At 50.6% G+C, this 20,894-nt stretch overlaps 2 protein-coding genes across 3 annotated transcripts in view; both read left to right on the top strand.

Annotated features, from left to right (window-relative positions):
* Positions 1 to 6,331, top strand: part of SPTLC2 (serine palmitoyltransferase long chain base subunit 2) — a 58,898-nt gene extending 52,567 nt beyond the window's left edge. Inside the window, exon 12 of the mRNA XM_015865192.2 lies at positions 228 to 6,331. Coding sequence (XP_015720678.1) covers positions 228 to 347 — 120 coding nt within the window. The 3' untranslated portion in view covers positions 348 to 6,331. The remainder of the gene's footprint in view (positions 1 to 227) is intronic.
* Positions 6,332 to 6,826: 495 nt separating this feature from the next.
* ISM2 (isthmin 2) lies at positions 6,827 to 20,393 on the top strand. 2 transcript variants are annotated; one of them, XM_015865230.2, is made up of 6 exons: positions 6,827 to 7,384; positions 14,984 to 15,244; positions 15,600 to 15,951; positions 16,340 to 16,480; positions 16,662 to 16,733; positions 17,166 to 20,393. In XM_015865230.2, the coding sequence occupies exons 1-6, from the start codon at positions 7,244 to 7,246 to the stop codon at positions 17,681 to 17,683; spliced, it is 1,485 nt and encodes a 494-aa protein (XP_015720716.1). In that variant the 5' UTR covers positions 6,827 to 7,243; the 3' UTR covers positions 17,684 to 20,393. The 2 variants fall into 2 exon arrangements, with proteins under 2 accessions (XP_015720716.1, XP_015720715.1); XM_015865229.2 differs by having other exon boundaries at positions 6,829 to 7,384; positions 16,656 to 16,733.
* Positions 20,394 to 20,894: the final 501 nt, after the last annotated feature.

The following is a 20,894-nucleotide window of genomic DNA, read 5'->3' as shown; positions in this document are numbered from 1 at the left end:
ATAGTCAGGTATGTGCAGTCACTCTTGGTGAAATTACTTGTGCCACTCGCTTGGTCTGGAGGCTGACAAATATTAAAACAACAAACAAAAATGTTGTGTATACCTGAAGCTACATAATCCTAGTCTGGTTAATTTCCACTTTTTCTGTGGGCATGTAAAAAGGAAGATGTGCTGATAGCTTCCTTGCATCTGTTTCCCCTGCTGATACACTGTGGTCTCTTTCTCAGGCTTTAAAAGAAATCAATGAAGTTGGGGACCTTTTGCAACTGAAATATTCCCGTCACCGTTTGGTACCTCTCTTGGACCGGCCATTTGATGAGACTACATATGAAGAAACAGAAGACTGAGCACTCCGTATGCCTTGGTGGGAGGGACACACCCGATGGGACACTCTGTGGCATGCAGGCCACAGTCTGTGAACAACACACTTATGACTGCTTAGTGTAAAAGACATTTCCTCACAATACTGAAGTGGCCACATCAATTCTAAATGGCATTTTGTAAATAGAGAGAGGAGAAGCTAAAAAAACAAAACAACAGAAAACCTTTGATTCATGTGTCTTCAGGGTCTGGCCCTAGAGGTGCTTGGCTTTATTTCTTCATGTTGCTTTTTTATTTATTTATCTCAGTAAGTTCATAGCTATCCACGTTGGCTGTGGCTGATCAGCTCAGAATTTGTTATGCACCAGTAGCCTCCCAGATGCTAGCTGAGATGTTGTGAGCATGTGTGACGCTGGCATGGCAGCATTTCCAGTGTCACTGCTAGGTGTCTGAACTTGTAGTGAGGGGTGAGCTGACCTGTCTGTTGATTGGAGACTTCCTAGAGAAACTGTTGATTGCTAACTTTGACATATTTAACAAGATTGATAATCAACCAAAGCTTTTTTCTTTTGCAGTTACTTGTTTAAAACTTGAATATAGCTTTTTTAAAATAAATGTGTTGCTGACATGGCACTGACAGGACCATTGTTCCCAAACATTATTCAGTTTTACAAGCCACAGGCAGTAAGACTTCTGGGACTCTAACTTCTTTTCCTTCCTGGTATGGATACCAGATTGCCTCCTGGTTTTGACAGTAATTGTCCTCTTCATATAGGGTAAGTGATGGAGCGATGTTGTTGTTAGTGAATTTTAAAATGGGGATGATTTGTCTTTTGTCTGACATACTTCTGTTTTTTTGGGTTTTTGTTTTTGTTTTTTGTTTTTTGTTTTTAAAGAGGTTTAAATGTGTATTGCTTTCTTGGTTTCTCATCTTCACATTACTTTGCCTTAGAACTAGTATAAAACCACAAATAAGCATATCTAGTAGCTGCTAGGTTCTGGAAAGATGTTCTTGGAATTAAGTGAACTATAGCAAGAGTTCTGCTTCCTGTTAAGTCTAGGACTTCTGCACGATGGCTTAGAACTACTTATCTCATGCAGATCTGTGAGAGTGATTGCTACCCTCTGCCACACTAATTCACTGTTTCTTGTCATGTATGAGATGTTCTTGTTGTGCAAGGCTTTTACGTGGAAAGTATGAACAGCTTGGATCTGTATCACATGCTTCAGCCAGTCAGCAAAGTCTCAGCAGGTAACTGCATATCATGTCTATGTAGGCCTTCCCTGAAAAGCAAATGTCTTCACAATTGCAATTAGTTTGAGATCATTACTTTTTTATGTTTCTGTTACTGAGGCCAAATCAATGTTAATTGAGGCCGTAGCTGTTGAGAATCTCTTTTTTTTTTTTTTCTCCAAATTCCACGTTGTCCTGCTCTGATCAAAGTTGTGAAGAGCCACCTTTGCTTTAGCGCACCTTGGAGATGGTCTTTAACGTAGTCATAGCGTCCTGAGTTCTTTCAGTGAGCAAAATGGGTTGTTTGAGTGATACCAGAATTATTACGACTGGGATCAGTTGCAGTATAGCTCCTGGTGTGTTTTGTTTTTCCTTCCCCATTCCAGATATACAGATTATCTGCAAAAATAGTAATGCTTCAGCATTGCGTAATTTGGGTTTGGTTAGCATGGGTTTGCAGATAGTTGCAGAGGTTTTTAAACAAATTCTTCATCTTAAAGCAGGCTGCAGTTCAAAGTAATGTGGTGTTTATATAAGTTTATTTTATGTTCATTCTTGCAAGTAACAGGGGAAAAAGCTCTTTGGTCACTGGAACCAAGTAGTTCTGCAAAGACATCTTGTTGATTAAAGCAGAACTGGTTTCCCTTTTACCAAGTATCTTCACACTTTTATAGATCTTTTCATGTGTCAATGTAGCTGAAATTAGAAACACTGTTTTGACTTTTACCGTTGCATTTCAGAAATTTAATTAGATGAGAATTAAAACTGTTTCAGAATAGGTTTGGGTTAACCATTTCTGTTTCAGTCCCCTAATGCTGATTTGCTGGCCTTTGGAGCAAGGTGTGTGTGCAGCCCAAGAAGTCTGTAACATGCATGTGCAGCCTTGCTAGCTATGAAGTAATCTCGTTTGCTCAGACACAGAGTAAACTGCAGTTACGTGAGCTTACTTAAACATTGGGCCTTTCTCACCTGCATTCTGCCCAGGACAAGCTCTAACATTCCAGCAGATGACCTGCTTTCTGACTTGAAGCAGTTTTACCTCAAAGAATTGTTCTTTTCCTTTCTTGGTTGTAGCAGGGAACAAGAGGAGGTCAGTAAAGGAATCCTCCTTCCAGACTCCATTCCTGGTACTGTTGATTCAATCCTGGAACAGCTTGAGCTGACAAAACCAGCTGACTCAGACATAAGCCAGTTTGGGAGCTGTTTCGAGCCTTCTGAGATTTACAGCATGCTTGTATCTGCAGCGTGGTCAGCCAACTTGAACCTCATGATGCGTTAAGTTAGAGATGGGTTACAGCAGATCCTATGAGTCTCTAGTCTTAATCTTGTTCCTGAAATACAGTTTTAGTGCAGCTTATTTTTGGATAGGAGGAAAATGGCTGAGTAAATCTCAATAATTCCAATAACTCCTATGTAATGCATCTGGAACTGTCCGCGTTCTAAAATTATAAGTCGCCGTGTTGGGATTCCAGTTGTGCTTGTCCAGTTGCACTTGTTTGAGGAGGCTGTGTTCATGCTAAACTTCAGCCCTTCAGTATTTTTCTGCTGTGTTGTGCTGTCTGCGTAGGACTTGGAATTCCAGGTTTCAAAGACATTTCAGAAATCATTAGGCAGTCAGTTGCATTTGCAAACTGCTCGGTTACATTTCATTGCCACATCCTTCTGGGAGAGCAACGTTTCCCACCCTAACATCCCCAGGAGGCGGTTATTCAGGGGAACCTGTTTTGCCAAACTCTGGTACCTGATAAAACCCCTCCTGAAAATTAGTAAGTCTAACATACAGCATTTCTGTGTTAAAAAATTTACCAAGCTTGAAAGCCAGGAAAATAATTTCACACCTATTGAAACACTCTGCTCCTAAGGGTGAAGGAGCAGACCACTACTGGTTTGTGGTAGGCAAGCCTACAGCATGCACACTGTCACTGTGGTGTACAGGGAGGACTGCTGGTCTGATATTTATGTACTGACTAGAAATCTGTCTCCATTCATTTCTACTGTTAGGACAAAAGGAAAGATCCGATCTTGAGAGATCACAAAGGAAAAAAGGCTACTTGAGAAATAGACTCCAGTCCCTGCCAACTTCTCTGAGACATTCTAATTGAAAATGACTCCTGGTATTTCTTAAGAGGGACAAAATTCAAAAGAAAATGAAGGCTGCTTTTGAACAAAGGATGTTGCCCTTTACTGTACGTTGTCTGAACTTATTCACAAATACACAATAGTTACCTTCCCTGTACCTTTCTAGAGAACTTAGCCAGAAAGATTTTGCCTCTGCTGAGCTGAGTGAAGAGTTCAGAAGCTGCTGATCCTATTCTTGTAAGAAAATAGGGGCTCTTAGTACCCAGCATCAGTGAAGAGTGAGAGATCTGCTGCTTGTTAAATCTGGCCTTTGCAAATCAGAGAGACCTTTGTCTTGAGGAGCCTGATTCATACATTCTCTAATTTTTTTCCTTAGTTCTTTAGCAGAGTGGAAACAAAGTCGGGTGGGTGTTTGGTTTTTTTCCTGTTTGTGTTTGTAACCAAGTATTCAGGGCTGCTTTTTTAAATTGCTTTTGTTTTTTTACACAAGATGTGTACTTATGTATAATATGTGTATACGGTGTATTTAACTCTTTCGGTTTCTGTGTTGTTTTTTTTCCCCCTTTGAAGTAGCATCTCTAGAACTATTCTGGTTCTTGGTTTGGTGGTGTAGTATGCTTCTGCTTTAGGCAAAGTCTCAGGAGTGAACCAACCAAGCATCTTAAGGTGATGAAGTCATTTAGTGAAGGAATTGCATCATCTGTCCACTTTTTCTGTCTCTCTGAAGAATGTAGAAGTGGAACCTGCTGTACCTTCACATAGAACAGGAAAGGGGAGTGTTCCAGTGAAATCGGTGATCCAGCCCTGTGCTGTGTGGATGAAGGAAATCTGACTTCCTGATACGTCAGGGTTGGAGAAGGGGGTGGTCGGTCATCAGTAATTGTCAGTGTACGGGGATCTTTCATGAGTACTGGAACAAGGATCCTTAAGGTAGGAATGCAGCTTCAGTGCCCCGAAGGGATACTTCTGTCCAACTTTTCCATGCCAAGTAATCAAATACTTCTGTGCAAATATGTCTTTACCTCCAAAATGTCCTTTACTTATTCCTATCTTCTCACCAGAAGCCATATTATCTATTCAGACAGACCATAGGAGAGGTTAAAGGAAAGCTGTGGGCATGAGCTGTCTGCTTCATCTGAGAGAACATCTTGCAGCATTGTATTTGGGGTGCATGACCTCCCTCAGTTCATCACAGAATGGAACTTTTACACATTTACTCTGTGCTGAATAATCTGTTTAGTGAAAAATGGCTGCAGTTCATACCCAGCCTGTGAAAGCCAAGCTCAGGGGGTCTGTGTGGCTCACAGCTTCTGTCTGGAGCTCAGAGGTAGTTGTGAAATGTTCTAGTGGTGGTGAAGCACTGAGCTGTCAGCGAATGACTCGTATTCATCCCTCAGCAGGGGAATTGCTGGCTTCGGTGCTGCACCTGGTGTTGGACACCAGTTGGGGAAGCACCAGTCGTATGGCCTGTGTCACTCCAAAGTGGCTTTAAGAGGGCAAAAACAAAACCCAGAACCTCGTGTGTGATGTGAACCTCATGTGTGATGGCTTGCGTTCCTGCAAGCATTCCCTGTCTCACAAGTTGTCTGTTCAAGGGTTGGGGTGTGAATTTAGAGCACAGCCATATTTGTGTGAGTGCTGTGACTGTGACTGAGGAGAGGTGTTTGGTGCAGATGCTGTTTACATCCCTGTAAGGGGTGAGTGTAGGAGTTGACGACTGTGGTGTGTGTTGAAGGCCTTAAACTGTGACTTGGTATGAAGAATTAAAACCAACCTTGGAAGATGCAGTGGATTTTAACCCAGATAAGAATACTCTGTGCTCTTAGCTAAGCAATATGTGCTCCTGTTTCCTTGTGAGGGGAAGGTCTAGCTCTACTTTCTGAGCCCAGCCAGCAGCTGTTAAGGAGCAGGGAGGTGTGTATTGAAGGCCAAAAACAGTGCAGCTCTGCACTGATGTTCCTATGTAGCAAACATGGGTGACTGACCCTGGGCCGCTGAGAGGGTGGGGGGTGCCAGCAGCAATGGCAGCCAGCGGCGATTTCAGTAGGAGGTGACCGGGTCTCACCTGAGTTATGTCACAGGTTGGTGTAGTTTCAGAAATACCCTCGGTGATGTAAAACGCGCACCAAAGCAGCTGGTTTTTACTTTAATTTGCCAAATCTCATGCTGTCCAGACAGCGTTTCTGCTACCCCCTAACGGTGTGCTGAGCTAACTGCAGCCCCAGCCTTCTGCTATCAGAGCAGCGAGAGGTGAGCAGCACTTGGAGCCTGAGGCTTTGGGTCGTCAGCCCGGAGCCAATGGTGGCCCACGTTTCCACGAGCCCCTGGGCAGCATTACCGAGTCACGGCACTTAATCCTGAATTGCACTGTGTTCCTATGCCTCCGTGTTGCTATAATGTACATATCGATCGGATTCTTTTTGTAGATAAGACATTTTAGATAAAATTTTTAAACGGGCTCCCCACCCCCCAAATATTTTATGCCAGATGTCTAGTTTTTTTTACACCGGGGATTAACGTGAGGTTGGATGCTGTGTGGGCAGGGGAAGGATAAATGGATGGTACATTGGCTTTAAAAAGGTAACAAATGCATGTTTTAAAAAGAAAACTGGAGGGGAAAAAAAATACCGCTTGGAAAAAGAAAACTCCATTGAACTATATTCTATGTTCTGCATAATAAAGAGTTTAAAAAGAAAAGCTCTGCCGTGCTCTTCCTTAACGCGGGCTGCAGTGCTGGCCGAGCTGTGCGCTCGGATGGAGCGGCGCCGTTCGCACCGTCCGTTCTGTGCACGATCCCGTCCCGAACCCGGCGGACGCTCCGTGCCCCGCACTGTGCCCCGCTCCGTGTCCCCTTCTCGCCGCTCCCGCCCCTCCTCGCGTCACGCGGCCGGGCCGGGCCCCATCGACCCGCGGCCGGCCCAGCGCCGTGCGGGGGCTCCCCCGCGGGGCAGGGCCCGGTGCCGCGGGGCCGGCGCCGAGGAGTCGAGCCGGCGGCGGGGAGCGCCGCGGGACAAAGGGGCCCCGGGCCGGGCCCGGCGGCGAGGCAGCGCCGGGGAAAGAGCCCGTCGGCGGCCCCGCGGCCATGCCGTGCCGTGCCGCCGCCGGGAGGAGGGGAGGAGCGGCCGGCGGAGCCCCGGAGGGGGCCGCGCTCGGAGGGAGCGAGGGGGGGCGGCCCGGGGGGAGCCCGGCGCCCCCGAGCGGGGCGGAGGCGCGGCGGGGCCCGTCCCGGAGCCGTCCCGCGGCGTCGGCAGAGGAGCGGCGGCCCCGGGGAGTGACTCCGGTGGGGGAGGAGGAGAAGAGGAAGAAATCAGAGTGCCGCGGGCACGGAGGGGGTGGGGAGGCGAAGCCCTCTCCTCCCCCCTCCCGCACGCACTTGCGGAGCTCTCGGAGTTGCCCTTCAGCATCGGCGGCACCGGGAGGCGAACCCGGCGGCGGAGCCCGGCGTGACCCGGCTGCACTTCTGCTTTTTTTTTCTTTTTTTTTTTTTCCTTTTTTTCTGCCCTTTTTTTTTTGTTTTAATTTTTTCTTTTTAGTTTTTGTTTCCCTCCCGGTTGATTTCCCCGCTCCCTCCGAGGGCCTCCGTGCCCGTTGCCGGGCAGTCACGGAGCGATGCCGCTGCCGCTGCCGGGCGGGAGGGTGGTGCTCGTCCTCGGCTTCGTCCTCCTGACAGCGCTCGTGGCCGCCGTGCGGGGGCTGCCCGTCAGCAGGCAGCGCGGCGGGCCCCGGGAGAGGAGCTCCAAGCTGGCCGAGGTGAGCGGGGCTGACGGGCGGGGGCCCAGGTGGGAAGCGGGGAGCCCGGCCCGGCACGCGGAGCTGCGGCTCTGCCGGTCCCTCCCGGCTGCGAGTTCGGGAGGCTGCGGGGCAGAGCCGCTGCGGGGCAGAGCCGCTGCGGGGCAGAGCCGCTGCTGCCGGCGGCTGCTCGCGGGTATCCCTCATAGCAGCGGCGTAATGCGAGCAGAGCGGCTCCCAGGTACGGCGTGCGATGGCCGGGAACGGGGAGCGCTGTGCCGAGGATCTAATGTGCGAGGGATGCGTTTGGAGACGGAGTCCGACGCTCCTGGTGCACGTGGGGAAAAGCGTTCGTCGCTGGGTGACCATTCAGAGCCCCTTCCCACTCAGACGGTTCTGTGATGATTCCGTGATGAATTGAGAGCGGTCCTGCCCGGTCTGAGCCGCGGCAGGCGGCACGAGCGCAGTAGTGCGGTGGTTAAGGAGAGCCGGAGTGATTTTGGGTCATAGGCACAGATGGTTCGTGTTGCAGAGCCGATAGGTCCGGTCTCTATGGCAGCGGGGCCGCCACATCTGGAGTATTGGTTACACTGTGGGTAATGCCCTGCAGATGTGGGCAGGACGGAGGGGCCCGCAGGAGAAAAACAGAAGTGATGGAGTGGGGCAGATGGACGGCCACAGCCATGGAACAATTACCGAGCGATGACTTATTCTAATTAAACGTCTTTAAATAAAGCAAACATTTTTTCCTCCGTTTAAATTTAAATGGGATTTTTTATAATCTCTGCTGAGCCCGAGTCGCCCTTCTGGACTAAAGCGATGTAGAAGAATTAAAAGGCCCTTGTCACATTTTTGAGCTAGAGAGTCTTTTAGCTGCAGGAAGAACAAGCAAAGCGTGATTTACTGGCACGGGCAGCTCCGCAGCAGCTCACGGTGTTGTCCCCAGCTCACGTGTAACGCTCCAGGTTTGGGTAACAGTGCTCGGAAGAGCTGGTGTCCCTGTGGGGACAGCTCGTCACTTTGCTTAATGCCTTGTTTGTTTCTGAAGTCAGGGGGTTTAAATGCAAAATATGTTTTGATAAACTCCCTGGATTCCCAAATATTGGCTTTGAGCATTGTTGGTGGATGTTTGGATTCTTTCCGACTGATACAAATCAGTTCCAGCGCTCTTCTAGGAAGCATGCAATGAGCGATGCTCCAACACAAGGGGAAAGCAAGCTTTAGGAGTGAGCAAACTTGTGTTCACTGATACAGCCACTGTGTGTAGCTGTGCACAGGGTGCCCGTAACAGCAGCAGCACCAGCACTGTGCTGGCAGTGTCTCCTGCAGTGCCGCTGTGCCATGGGATCCAGCAGTGTGCTGTTGGAGTTCCCCTGTTTTAGGCCGCAAGCAAAGCTGTTCCAATGAGAGGTAAAAGGTGGTGACAGAAAAAATGCCAAACAGCGTCAGGGCTGTGCTGGTTGTAGATCATGGGCTTGTGAAGCTCCTGGTGTAACAGCCCGTGAAAGTAAGGAAACAAGAACAGTGCTTGGTGTTTATCGGTCGCATCCAGCAGTGAGAGAAGCAGAGGGGAACAGTTTGGGATGAAAGTTGTGCTCTGAGATGTTCTGCTTGCTGAATAAAGTCGTTGTGGCAGCTCTGATCAATATCACAGGCAGCTGGGAGCCCAGGCTGGAGGAGCACATGGAATTAAGTGCGGCATCAGGGGGTGTGTGCCTGGCACTGCAAGTAGAGGGAAGGCTCCCAAGCCAGGTGGGTCGGCTGTGCTGGAAGGAGGCGGCTGGATCTGGAGCTGCAGGGCCATGGACCAGGTCCCTCAGCAGCTGGCAGTGCAGGCACACTGCATTGGGACACTGCAGGGACAGGAGGGGTCTGGGTGGCACCGCAGCCCCGGAGCCTCGCAGCTGTCACTGCGCGGACAGCCCGGCTGCATCAGTGGCAGTCACTGCCTGCGGATGTGCTTTTTACCTTTTCATTTCTTCAGCAATTAAGCGTTCTTGTCCCTGGCTTTGTCCTTGGCGGAGGTCGGATTTGCGGGCACAAAACGTGCACTGAAGCATCCTTCCGCCCTGAAAGGGACTCTTTGTGCGCGGGGAGGTACTTTACCCTTTGTAGCAAATTTCCTTTTGAGAAGTGCCAAATTATCTTAGTCAACACAGTTGAAAACCCTCCCGCCCCGGGGCTGAGTCGGGCACAAACAATGGGAGCTGGGTGCAAGGGAGCTGCGCCACCGGGGGCTCCTTCCTTCTCACTGTGCAGGCGGGGCTGCGCGGCCCCACAGCCAGAATCAAAGGGGTTCCTGCAAAAGGCACATGGAGGGGAAGGGATTAGGTGCAACCCCTCTGCCGGTCACCGCCCGGCCTGCCCTGGCACAGCGGTTGTTCCTGGACAGCACCCCCATCTCCACTCCTGCTGGCTTGAGCCAAAAGTCCCCACTGCCCCCCAGCAGCTGGAGCTGGGGCTGAGCGCTGGGGATGGCGTTGGGCTCCTGCACACCTTAAGGACTGGTGATGGCAGTTGTGCCTCCAGCCTCAGTCCCCTCCATCCCAGCTGCTACACGTGAGTGTGCTGGTGTAGGGCATGCGCCTAGAATTTCAAGCTGGTGCCTTAGGGTCGGGGAGTGGAGGAAGGAGCCTTTTGCTTTCCATGGAATCAGTAAATGTTTTTCCACTCAGGATAATTCCCAAACCGCCCACCTGGCACTTCCCCATGGGCAGGGTGAGGCAGGCTGGGTCACTCCGTGTTCCCAAACACGTGGCAGCTGCGGTCTCGGTGCTCAATGAAAACACCAAAGCCAAGAGGCAGGACAGGCGGCAAAGCCTCTGTGTAAAAAAACTTCCATTTCAGACAGAAGTTTGTAAAAGTGTGAGGATTTCTTTATTAATAGATCATTTCTTAGGCTGTCCCTTGTGCAGCAGGATGGGTCGATCTGAGGAGCTGTACAGAACCTCAGAGATGAAGACACTGGGAGGGTGGTAACCCACCTGCCCAGCAGCCCCGAGTAGCTCTTGGCTGTGGATTGCATTTGTCTCCCAGGGAAGGACATGGCTTCAAAGGGACAAAACAATGTACATTCCTCCCGGTTATTGCTGCTTTTGCTGAACCCTGGTGCTCCCAGCTGGGCCAGGAATATGTCCTGAGCTGTGGCAGCCATCATTACGCAGGACCATTCTCTTCTTGGGAAAAGGAACTCCAGGCTACTTGTCAGGATCTGCATTGCATTGCGTCGGCTGTGGGGAGGGGGGACGGGGACACTTGCTCTGCTCTGTTTGGGGGTTTTGGTCTCGGGGCTCTGCCTGAGTTGCAGTGGTGGAGGAGGCAGCAGCTGGAGCGGTCAGAGGGCTGCAGTACCCAGGCTGACAAATGTATGTCATTAGCTGGAACAAGTTAATGGATACTGGAGCACGTGGGGTTTAGAGCTGCAACAAGTTAATGGCAACTCAGTCAGATGCATTAAGAGCTTATGCGTATTACGGCTCAGCTATGTTAACAGAAAACACGTGCCCGAGCAAGGGGTTTACCTGAGAGGACCAGAGGGTATGGCTCTGTGGCTCTGTCTGTCCCCTTCTCTGCCTGGTCCCTTAGAGGCCCTGGTCCTGCTCCCATTGCACTCTGTCCTGCATCCAGCCAGCTGGGCGGCTGCAGGATCTGGGGGGGCCTTGTGGGTGAGGTGCCCCCACCTGCAGCATGGCCTGCCAGGGCTGGCCTGTGAGCTCAGTCCCTCGGTGCAAGGAAGGCTCGAGGCTTCAGATGCTGCAGGGACACTTTGGCTGTGCCAGCTGGACATCCTGCTGGCCCCATTTGGTCCTGCACACAGCCACATGCTGTCCTGGCTCCCCACAGCCATGTTTCTATGTCTGCCCTGCTGGGTCTGGCTCTGCATCAGAGACACTATAGTCCCAGACCTTAGAAGAGTTCTGAGACTGCAGTTGCCACAGTTGTGACAATAAATGGGGGACGTTAGGCAGCCTTTGATGCTGCCTCCTGCAGCTCCCTCCTAGGGACAACTGGGAGATGGCCATTTAGAATGAGAATGTTTCCTTATGATCTGAAGTATTTTGATAACTGTGAAAATTATGGACGTGAGGGTGTAATAATTATCTGCTTGGCTCTGTTTGCTGCCAGCTCCTACTGGTCCATTAAAAACAGGATCTTCCCACTCCAGAGTGATAACCAAGCGCCTCATCTGTTCCACGAGCACTTACGGAGCTCTCCCAGAACATAAAGGGAGCTGCTTGTGTCATTATTTAACAAAACAAAATAAATAAAAGAGCTCACAAGTTGATCCTTGGGCAGACAGGTGAGTAGAGCAGTTGCGAGATCTTGGTCCCGTCTTTTCACAGAATCACAGTCTCCATGCAGGCAGGAATGTAGCCAGAATGGAAGGAGTGCGGGAGCTAAAGGTGTGTGATCTTCAGGAGCTCTCCTGTCAGAAAGGAAGATTCTGCTCCCTGTTTGGTACTTTGCAGGTTTGTGAGCAGTCGGGTTTGCCACAAAGCAGAAGATGAATGAAGTCGGAGGGAGCGTGGAGTAAAGAGTAGGAAGATGCTTGTGTAGACTTGGCTCTGTTTGGGAAAAGATTAATGCTTCTTCTGGTTGCATTCTTATTTCAGTATAATGTGATAAAACTGTGTAAAGGAAGACCAGAAGAAACAGTCAGGTTGCTGAGTTTCTCCCCAACATAGATGCCTTGTGTATGTTTGAGCCAGTACCTTGTGCTGGGCTGTCACAAGAGGTACAGCCTCTTTCCTTGTTAGCTTGTTCCTGTGGTTAGTCACCTACAGCATCAAAACATGATCCTTATTTTTCAGCTACATTTGTTTGGCTTTGACTCACAAACATCGGTTCCTATTATGTGTTTCTGTTCTGGATTAGAGTCCCTGGTACCTGAATGGTTGTTTCCTTAAGGAACCAGGAAATCAAATGATCTCTCTATCTTTTTAACCCGACAAATGAATTGTACAAGTCTTTCACTGGAAAAATCTTTCTGTCCCCTGGAACTGTTTTGCAGCTGTTCTCTTCATCATTTTCAGATTTCCAAGCAACTTCAATAGAGGTGTTTGGACTAGAAACGGGTACATATCGGCTTTTAATCTCTGTTGAAAACATTTGGCCTTCCCCACACCTTTTCCATATACCCTGTCACCGCTGTTAGGTACAAGATGCACGTGGCACCGGGTTGAATTGCTGACAGGTTCCTTTCACTTCCTGATGTCTGTGCTGAGTTTGTGCCCCAAGGTGTTCAGGTGACCCTAAATGTGGGAGAGCTGGGATTACTTGGGAAGAGCTCCTGGGCTGATAGGAAGGCAAATGTGATCCTGCCTCTTGGTTTTTATAGCCTTCAGCCTAAGCATGGTGTTTAGAAATGGAACCACATGCTGTTTCTTTCCCAGCCAGGTAAGACATCACTGGGTGTCATGTGGACAAGGGAGGAGCTGGAGCTGGACTGTGGCAGTTCCTGGTTTGGTTTTTCCTTTGCTAGTACAAGCTGGTCACTGAGGAAGACTAGAGCTGGGTAATGGCCAGGAGACACTGATGACTTCCAGGCACTGTGCTCTCTATTTCTGAAGCACGGTGGCAAACTTGCTCTCTTGAATGGTAGGAGATGGGAGCTGCCGACAGCTGGGTTTGCTGCAAGATGGCCAGGTTTGGGCTAGAGAGGACAAGCTGGGTATGACCTCATGCACAAATCCCACGCAAAGGCTCTGTAAACAGGATTGTTTTAGCTGCAAACAGGCAAGGTCTTCTTTTTTGTGAGTCACCTGTGGGGCCACCCAGGCAGATACCTGCAGGTGCCTTTGTGTCCCTATAGGGTCTGGGAGCAGAGGGAGTTCTGTCTGCCCAGTAACACTCCCCCAGCCTGCTCTTCTGTGACACTTCTACATTTTCCCTGTGGGAACAGGACTCTGAATTTCTTGAGCTTGTTTGGGCGTAAAATCTGAATTAGGCACTGGGTGTAAGTTTAGAGACTTGGAGTCTGCTCCTGGTTCAGTCGCTGTGATGTCCTTGGGTGAGCTCGGATCTCATTGCTAGAGACTTTCGTTTCCACATGTATTATATTTGGGTCCTCTGTGAAAGGAGCTTACCCAGCCCTGTTAAGTTTGTTGCAGATTATGCACGAGCTCCAGCGACTCAGGGTTGCTGGCTGTGCAGTGCCCGGGGGCTGCATTCAGCACACACAGCTGGGAGCAGGCCTGGTGCTGCAGGCAGTGCTTTGTGGCCAGCGCTTGCCGAGCACACGAGGCCATGGTCAGCCTTCCCCATCTCACTGGAAGGAGCTGGAGGCCTCGAGGAGGGGCAGCAAGGCTGCTCTTCTGGACCCATCTGGTGAAGTCTGTCACAGGCTCTTCCCTGCACCCAGCCTACTCTGGTCAGCAGCCAAGGGACCAGCAGTGTCCCCGCTGCTCTTTTCCCTCCCCCGGGGATGGGGAGGGGGATGCGGGCTTTGATGTGCGGGCACAGGACTGGGGACAGGCTGTGTGTGCTCATGAGAGCCTGGCCGGGCTCCAGCTGCCTTTGAAGTGCTCCAGTGATCAGGATGAAAGGGAGGGGAGTCCTTCTCCAAACCATCTGGCTCTAATTGCAGGTAGAAATGCCTCTCTGCATCCCCCATGGGGAGGGGCACGCCGCTCTCTTGGTTAATCCCGCCACTCTCGTCTGGACTGGTGCGGAGAGCCCAGAGCTTGGGAACAAAAGGAGATTTCATCCAGGCAGCCAAAAATAGATGCCGCTGGCAGAGCTGCCAGGGCTTTGGGCACCTCTGCACCCAGTATGGAGCTGCAGGGCCCCAGGGAAATTCCCAGAGAAACCCATGCCATGACAGGGCTTTGCCATTTGTTCCCATCTCCAATTTCATCCCTCTGATTCACACCCTTCCATGCTGGTGCGGAGGTGAGGGCTGTGGGGATGCAGGGTCAGCCTGGCTGTGCAGCAACCAGAGCTCCCTGCCCACTCCTGCCAGGCCACTTGGGGCTGGGCGGCAGGGCTCCGTGTGTCACTGAGGTGGCAGCGACAGTCACTGGCACTACATACAAGTCGTTTGCTTTGTTGTTTTTGCCTGGGCATTACTTCCCAGGGAAATAAGGGCAGTTTGGTTGTATCAACAGTTCTGTTTCCTCCTTGCAATACTCTTTGGGACAGCATCTTAAATCTCAGTTACTTAAAGCAACACGGGTTTAGTTTTAAGTCATCTGCACTAGTATTGATATACAGAGTGATTTCTCTAGGTGGGAAATCTTGTTGTAAATCCCTCACGTGAGCTCTGGCAGCTGTGTGCTCGTGAGCGACAGTTGCTGTTACCCATTGCCAGGAACCAAGAAACAGCCAAAAAGGGAGAACAAAGTGGAAAGACAGGTGGCACCAGGACTGGGACAGCAGAGACATGCTATGAGAGGGTGACTGATGACCTGTAGGCTGCCTGAGTGCAGTGAGGTCCCAGCACAGCGCAGACCTCTTGGTGTTAATTAATTGTTAATCATTGTTCTGCTCCATGCTGCAGTGAGATGGGGCAGGGGAGCTGTTCAGCACAGAGGAGCAGATCCTGCATTGCTGGGCAGCAGCCACCCTCAGGAGATGGCTGGGTGAGTGAGAGGCCATCCTCACTGCCTCTTCCCCCTGCAGGTCTCTGCCTCATCAGACCCCCGTGCAGCCGGGGACGAGGAGCTGCCACCATCAAGCAGGGCACGAGGCCTCCGGCGCAGCGGGCAGGCAGGCCCGAGGCGGCACCGGCGTCGCGGGGCCACTCAACAAACAGTGAGGAGCCCGGTGCAGCCCCAGCCCAGTGGTGCTGGCCAGGAGGAAAGCGTGCCCTTTGTGCTGGACCTGCAGAGCTTGCCAGGGCTGGCCAACGTTGACCTGAGCGCCCAGAATCCCAACATTCAGGTGAGACAAGGGGCTGGGTGGGATGCGGGTTGAGTGATTCCCTAACAGAAAAACTTTCAAGAGCAGCTTTCTATGGCTTTATGTGGTTGTGTGTCTTGGTATCTTGGCAACTCTCTCAGGTGCAAATAGCACCTCGGCTTCTGATGGGCTCCATTGGCCAGCCTGCAGTGTTGCCACAAACAGTGCCTTTCACTCTGATCCTGCTTAGTCCCTCCAACAGTGAGATCTCTTGTGCTCATAGTCCTGTAGACCAAAGCAGCTATGGCCTCAGGCAGTCCTTATGCCAGAGGACATCCCACAGCCAGGCCATCAGCCATGCCCTAACTCACCACTCTGCCTTGTATCTGGCTTCCAGGTAACCATTGAAGTGGTGGATGATCCTCAGGCTGAAATGGAGATGGACTTGTTGAAGGAAACAAGCAATGACTGGTCTTTGACATCCTCTGAGTGGTTGTCCCACAAAGACCTCTTCTGGCCTCTTTTCTGGGAATACACTGACCAGGAAGAGGAGGAAGAAGAGGATGACAATATGGATGTAGGGGACAGGGAGGAAGAAGAAGATGAGGAGGATGAGGATGAAGAAGAGGAAGAAGATTACACTGCGGAATATGAGGAGGAGGAGTCCATGCTCAGTGGCGTAGGAGATGACTGGGAGCAGCGATGGCCCAGTCAGAAGAACTGGATCTTTAAGGAAAAATATAATTATGGTGAGTCCTCTTGATCACGGTTACTGCAGACCAGCACTGTCCTCCCCTGCCCAGCCCACACACAGCCCTGTCTCACTGTAGTGTGAGCACCCATGCACAGGGGACCCTGAGCACAGCGGAGGTTGGGAATGGGCAGTGATGCCTGGCTGGGTCTCTGTGGCCATAAGCAAAGCTGTGAGAATGAGAGCTTTTGCTTGAGGGCTGCCAGTGAGGGCGGGGTTTGCTCTGGGCATCATGTGTCCAGACACTGCAGGTGGCCCCGTGTCCCTGCAGATGGCATCTCAGGAACAAGGTGGAGCTGAGGAATATCTGGGGTGGCTGCTGGCTCCTTCCTGCTGAGGCTTTCTGTAAGGTTAATCCATCTCTGCCTGTCCTGTGCCACATGCAGACTATGAAGATGAGGAGGAATGGAGCCCTTGGTCCCCTTGCAGCATCACTTGTGGCAGTGGCAACCAGAAGAGGACCCGGTCCTGTGGCTATGCCTGCACAGCAACAGAGTCAAGAACCTGTGACCTGCCGCGCTGCCCTGGTGAGCTCCATCTCTGGAGATGTTCAAGGCGAGGTTGGATGGGATCCTGGGCAGCCTGATCTAGTGGATGGCAACCCTGCCCACAGCAGGGGGTTAGAACTAGATGATCTTTAAGGTCCCCTCCAATCTAAGCCATTCTGTGATTCTTTGTTGTTTTTTTTTTCCCCTTCTCAAGGAGCAGAGGGAGAAATAGTCTTCCCTACAGAAGAGACTCCCTTCAGAAGCAACAACACCACAGAGCTGTTTAACTCAGGTCAGCTTCTGCCTCGTTCTCATGCTGGGGGCCTAGTTGTACAAAACCCTGTGGGAAGATGCAGCTGGTGGGGAGGGCTGTCCCAAAGGTTCCCTGGTCTGGTGTCCAAACCTTGCTCCTTACATTGTCATGTGCAGGCTTAGCTATGTTGTATTGTCAGCAATGCTGGGACACCCAGTGTCTCCCACAGCCGGGTAGGATGTGATGAAAGTTATCCTACTCCACGGCTTGCAGTGGTTGAAGCCAGCTTGCAGCCTACCCTCCTGCAGCTCTGCCATGGTGGGATGCTGCTGCCCTTCCCCTCCAAGGGGCCTGGTGGCTTCTGCCAAGTTTTGTGGGGTCTCCTGGTGGAGCTGGCAAGGCTGCAGACAAGCAGTGGCAGGGCAAGGAGGGGTGCTTGTGCCCTCACCCTTTTGCTGCCTTCTCTCCTAGATGTGGACAGCTGTGAGAAGTGGCTGAACTGCAAGAGCGACTTCCTCACTAAGTACCTCAGCAAGGTGCTGACAGACCTGCCCAGCTGTCCCTGTTCCTACCCGCTGGAGGCTGTTTACAGTGCTGTCAACCTGCGGGATGAGCGACAGGGCAAGAGCTTCCGCTGGAGAGATGCCAGTGGCCCCAACGAGCGCCTGGACATCTACAAGCCAACAGCGCGCTTCTGCATCCGCTCCATGCTCTCTTTGGAGAGCACAACACTGGCAGCTCAGCACTGCTGCTATGATGAGCACACTCGCCTCATCACCCGGGGAAAGGGTGCCGGCGTCCCCAACCTCATCAGCACTGAGTTCTCCCCAGAGCTGCACTACAAGGTGGACATGTTGCCCTGGATCCTCTGCAAGGGTGACTGGAGCCGTTACCATGCCGTGCGACCACCCAACAATGGGCAGCAGTGTGCGGACAACCCGGCCGAGGAGGAGTACCTCTCCCAGCTGCAGGAGGCCAAGGAATACTAGCCACAGCCATGCTGAGAGGAGATAGAGGGCCACCATGCATCTGGCTGCTGACAGATCCTGCCCTTACCCATGCTGCGAGGGCTGGAGCCATCCCTCATGCTGCCCTCCCTTGGGGCACAACTGAGACCCAGCCCTGTTGGCGGGCTCCTCATGGAGCCCAGTGGAGCAGGGTCTCATCACCTCAGTGGGGCATCTCAGCTCCCAGCAGGTTTGCTAGGGTGCAGGAGGTTGTTACTGTGTAACCCCAGCTGTGCCACCTGGGGCAGGCCCCCAACACTGCTCATTTTTGGGCATTGCAGAGCTGGGGTGCAGGGGATGAGAGGCAGGGGCTGGTATCAGGGGGAAAGGGTCTGCTCCCTTGTACTTTTTCTAGGGACTTGCAATGCAAGCTGTGAGTGTGCATCTGCAGTGTAGAGTGGCCTCAGTTCCTATTGGTGTCGTGCTGCATCTGAGGAGCTGGCTGGCTGCAGGCAGAGCTGCCTGGTCCTGTTGGTGCACCTGCCCTGGCACATGCTGGCCTCTTCTACAAGAGGGGATCATCCTTCTTGAAGGGACAGGGCTGTCCCAGCACTGTATGTGGAATGGAGCCTCCCCTCTCCTTGGCTATTTGCATTTACAAATGGGAAGAAAAAGGTGGAGGCTTGACAAGGTTTTGTGGATTGGTGAGTGTATATGAGACAGGGGGGTGAATGGCCACATAGGCTTCTGTGGCAAGATCACCTTATCTCTGTAGTTTTGGCTGCTAAAGGTAGCACATGGTGCCAAAGTGTGAGAGACATGAACCTTTGAAATAGTTCTTCACAGGAGAACCACACAGGTCTGCATTGCAGCCTCTGCCTCAATGCTTGGGAGAGCAAGCTGTCTGCACCTGTGCAGATTCCATCACCAGCCCTGCTCTGACTCAGATCCTTGGTGGCTCCCCTGCAGGCTTCAGTGCTTGGAAGCCAGTGTAATATGGCCCAGCATAGAAAGTCCTACATTTCCTACCCACAGCAGCCAAGCCACCATTTGGTGCTGTTACTGAAAGAGGAGCTAAAAGTTCAGAGCCGAATTTCTTACAGTGATGAGGATAAATGAAATGATAAATCACTGCTGGGAGCATGAAGTGTTGCCCTTTCTAGTTTGCTGCTCATCTCTTGTCCTTCTGAATGCATTCTTTATGTGGTGTTTGCCTAGACCCTCACTAAGAGACAAACCAGAGAAGCATGTCCTGGGTGCACCCTGCTACTTTCAGAGCTTGCTGCTTTGCTGAACAAGCAAACATTGTTCCAGATGAGGAAGAAGCATGCTAGTAGTGTCAGTACATGGTGTCTGCAAATCCTGACAGTCCCCATAGCCACTCTGGTCTTGCCTTTTTTTATTCATTTTTTCAGTTTTACACAGGTTCTTGGCAGTTTCTCCCATCATATTTTTGGGAACTCCAGAGCTCCTGAACTTCCCACAGGAAAACTAGGCTGAGCACCTTGATTTCTGGACATCCAGTAGTTGAAATTGGCTGAAGCTGTTCTCAACTTTAATTTAGCAAATGTTACACATCAGAGGAAATAAAAGAGCAGTTCAAGCAAACAGGAAGAAGACTGGAGTCATGTCTGAACAAATACACAAATATTAGTGAAGTTATTGCTGAATTATTTAGGTGTATTTTCACACTTAGATCCACAGACCCCAGTTATAGGTGCCATCAAAATATAGGCAGGTGCAGTCCATTTTCCAAAAGGTGTGTGGTTTTAAGATGGCAGGCATCATGTAAGGAGAAAGATGCAACCAAAAGGTGTGGATAGAGACTCAGACTATGGTAAACTTTCATCACTACTACATGCTCCCTAGCTGAAGCGGTTGTTTGCTCCCTAACTTCCCATGAAGAGATAATACATAAGGAGATGGTCCAGAGGGGATGACAGTGATCTGGCATATTGGTTCTGGGATCCTGAGATGTGTGCAAGGAGGCTCACTGACAGGTATGGAAGCGTTAGTAGTGGAAACAAATAAATCGTGTGCTGAGCTGTAGGAGAATGAGCTTGTTGTCATCTATTTAAGAAGAACTTAATTCCCATAAGACATGTTAACCACATGTTTCTGGTGGACAGTACTGGACCTGTGCATGGAAGGCAGACTTCTGCAAATAGTTATCTAGAAAGAGACTTTCAGTAACTCAGACAGTTTGTTTCACTGTTCTCTAATGCAGCAGTCCTAGTAAGGACCGTTACCCAGGTATTGCACCCTCCCATGTTTACGCTGGGGATATCAACCAGTCTAACCCCCGCAAAAAGGAAACTATGATTTCTGCAATAAATCCCAAGGGCAGAAAGCAACGTTTGTTGCATTAGGCCCCTACAAAAATCTGATTGAAAGCCAAGTGGCTGTTCTGCCTGTCTGCCCCTGTGGATTGGAAGGATACGGGCATGAACTGGAACAGGAAAAATGCAGCAGTGCTGTTCCTCCCTTGCACTAGCACCTTACACACCGGGAGGCTCTGCAGAGCACCACAAGTAGACATTAAGCAAGTGTTTATTTTTATATGCCATCAAAGATTCTGTCCGTCCCACGGCTATTTAAGTGATGAATCTCTTACCTTCCACTCCATAAGTTCGTTGCGTTGGGTTGTTTTTGTTGTTGTTGTTTTTAATATATAATATATATGAAATTTATTTCTACAAGATTTCATAGAGAATTCTTTATTCTGACACTGCAATAAAGCACTTTATGTACATGTGTGTTGCTGATGTCATTCAGTTGGGACCAAAGCACACATCGTTGGAACATTCTGTTCCATCTGTTCAGGATGATGCTGCATTGAGTGCTGTATGGGAAACTGGTAATCACAGCCTGAACCTCTGATTGATCAGCTGAGGCAAGTGTCAGGTCAGCTGTGGGAGCACAGGTGAGAGTAATCTAGCTGTGCTCCTGGAAGGGGTGGAGCTTGACTCCACCTCCCCTAGACCTCATTTAAGGGCTAACCACCACTAAGGCAGCATCTCTTGGAGATTGCCTCAGTGTTTCCCAGTGAAGACATCCATATTGGTGAGTCTTTCCCCATAAATAACCTTTTGAATATCTGTTACCATCTTTGTATCATTCCACTTTACAAGTGCTGAGTGCCCTGGGTCCCTTCACTGCTGTGCTGCAGGAACATTGTGGCTTTGCTTTTTTATCGTGTGTGGTAGTGTTGAGCATGTTTCAATAGCAGAGCTGTGTGCAGATGCTTCTGAAT

This window comes from Coturnix japonica, chromosome 5 (assembly GCF_001577835.2).
Source record: "Coturnix japonica isolate 7356 chromosome 5, Coturnix japonica 2.1, whole genome shotgun sequence".
Classification (NCBI taxonomy): Eukaryota; Metazoa; Chordata; class Aves; order Galliformes; family Phasianidae; genus Coturnix; species Coturnix japonica.
This window is presented reverse-complemented; position numbering and strand designations above follow the sequence as displayed.

What these genes read in the sequence shown, in the direction of transcription:
- ISM2 (XM_015865229.2), top strand. Translation starts at nt 7,244, where the DNA reads ATGCCGCTGCCGCTGCCGGGCGGGAGGGTGGTGCTCGTCCTCGGCTTC. An exon ending in GGAGCTCCAAGCTGGCCGAG is followed by an intron (nt 7,385 to 14,983) that starts GTGAGCGGGGCT and finishes TTCCCCCTGCAG; the next exon opens with GTCTCTGCCTCATCAGACCC. An exon ending in CACAGAGCTGTTTAACTCAG is followed by an intron (nt 16,734 to 17,165) that starts GTCAGCTTCTGC and finishes CTTCTCTCCTAG; the next exon opens with ATGTGGACAGCTGTGAGAAG.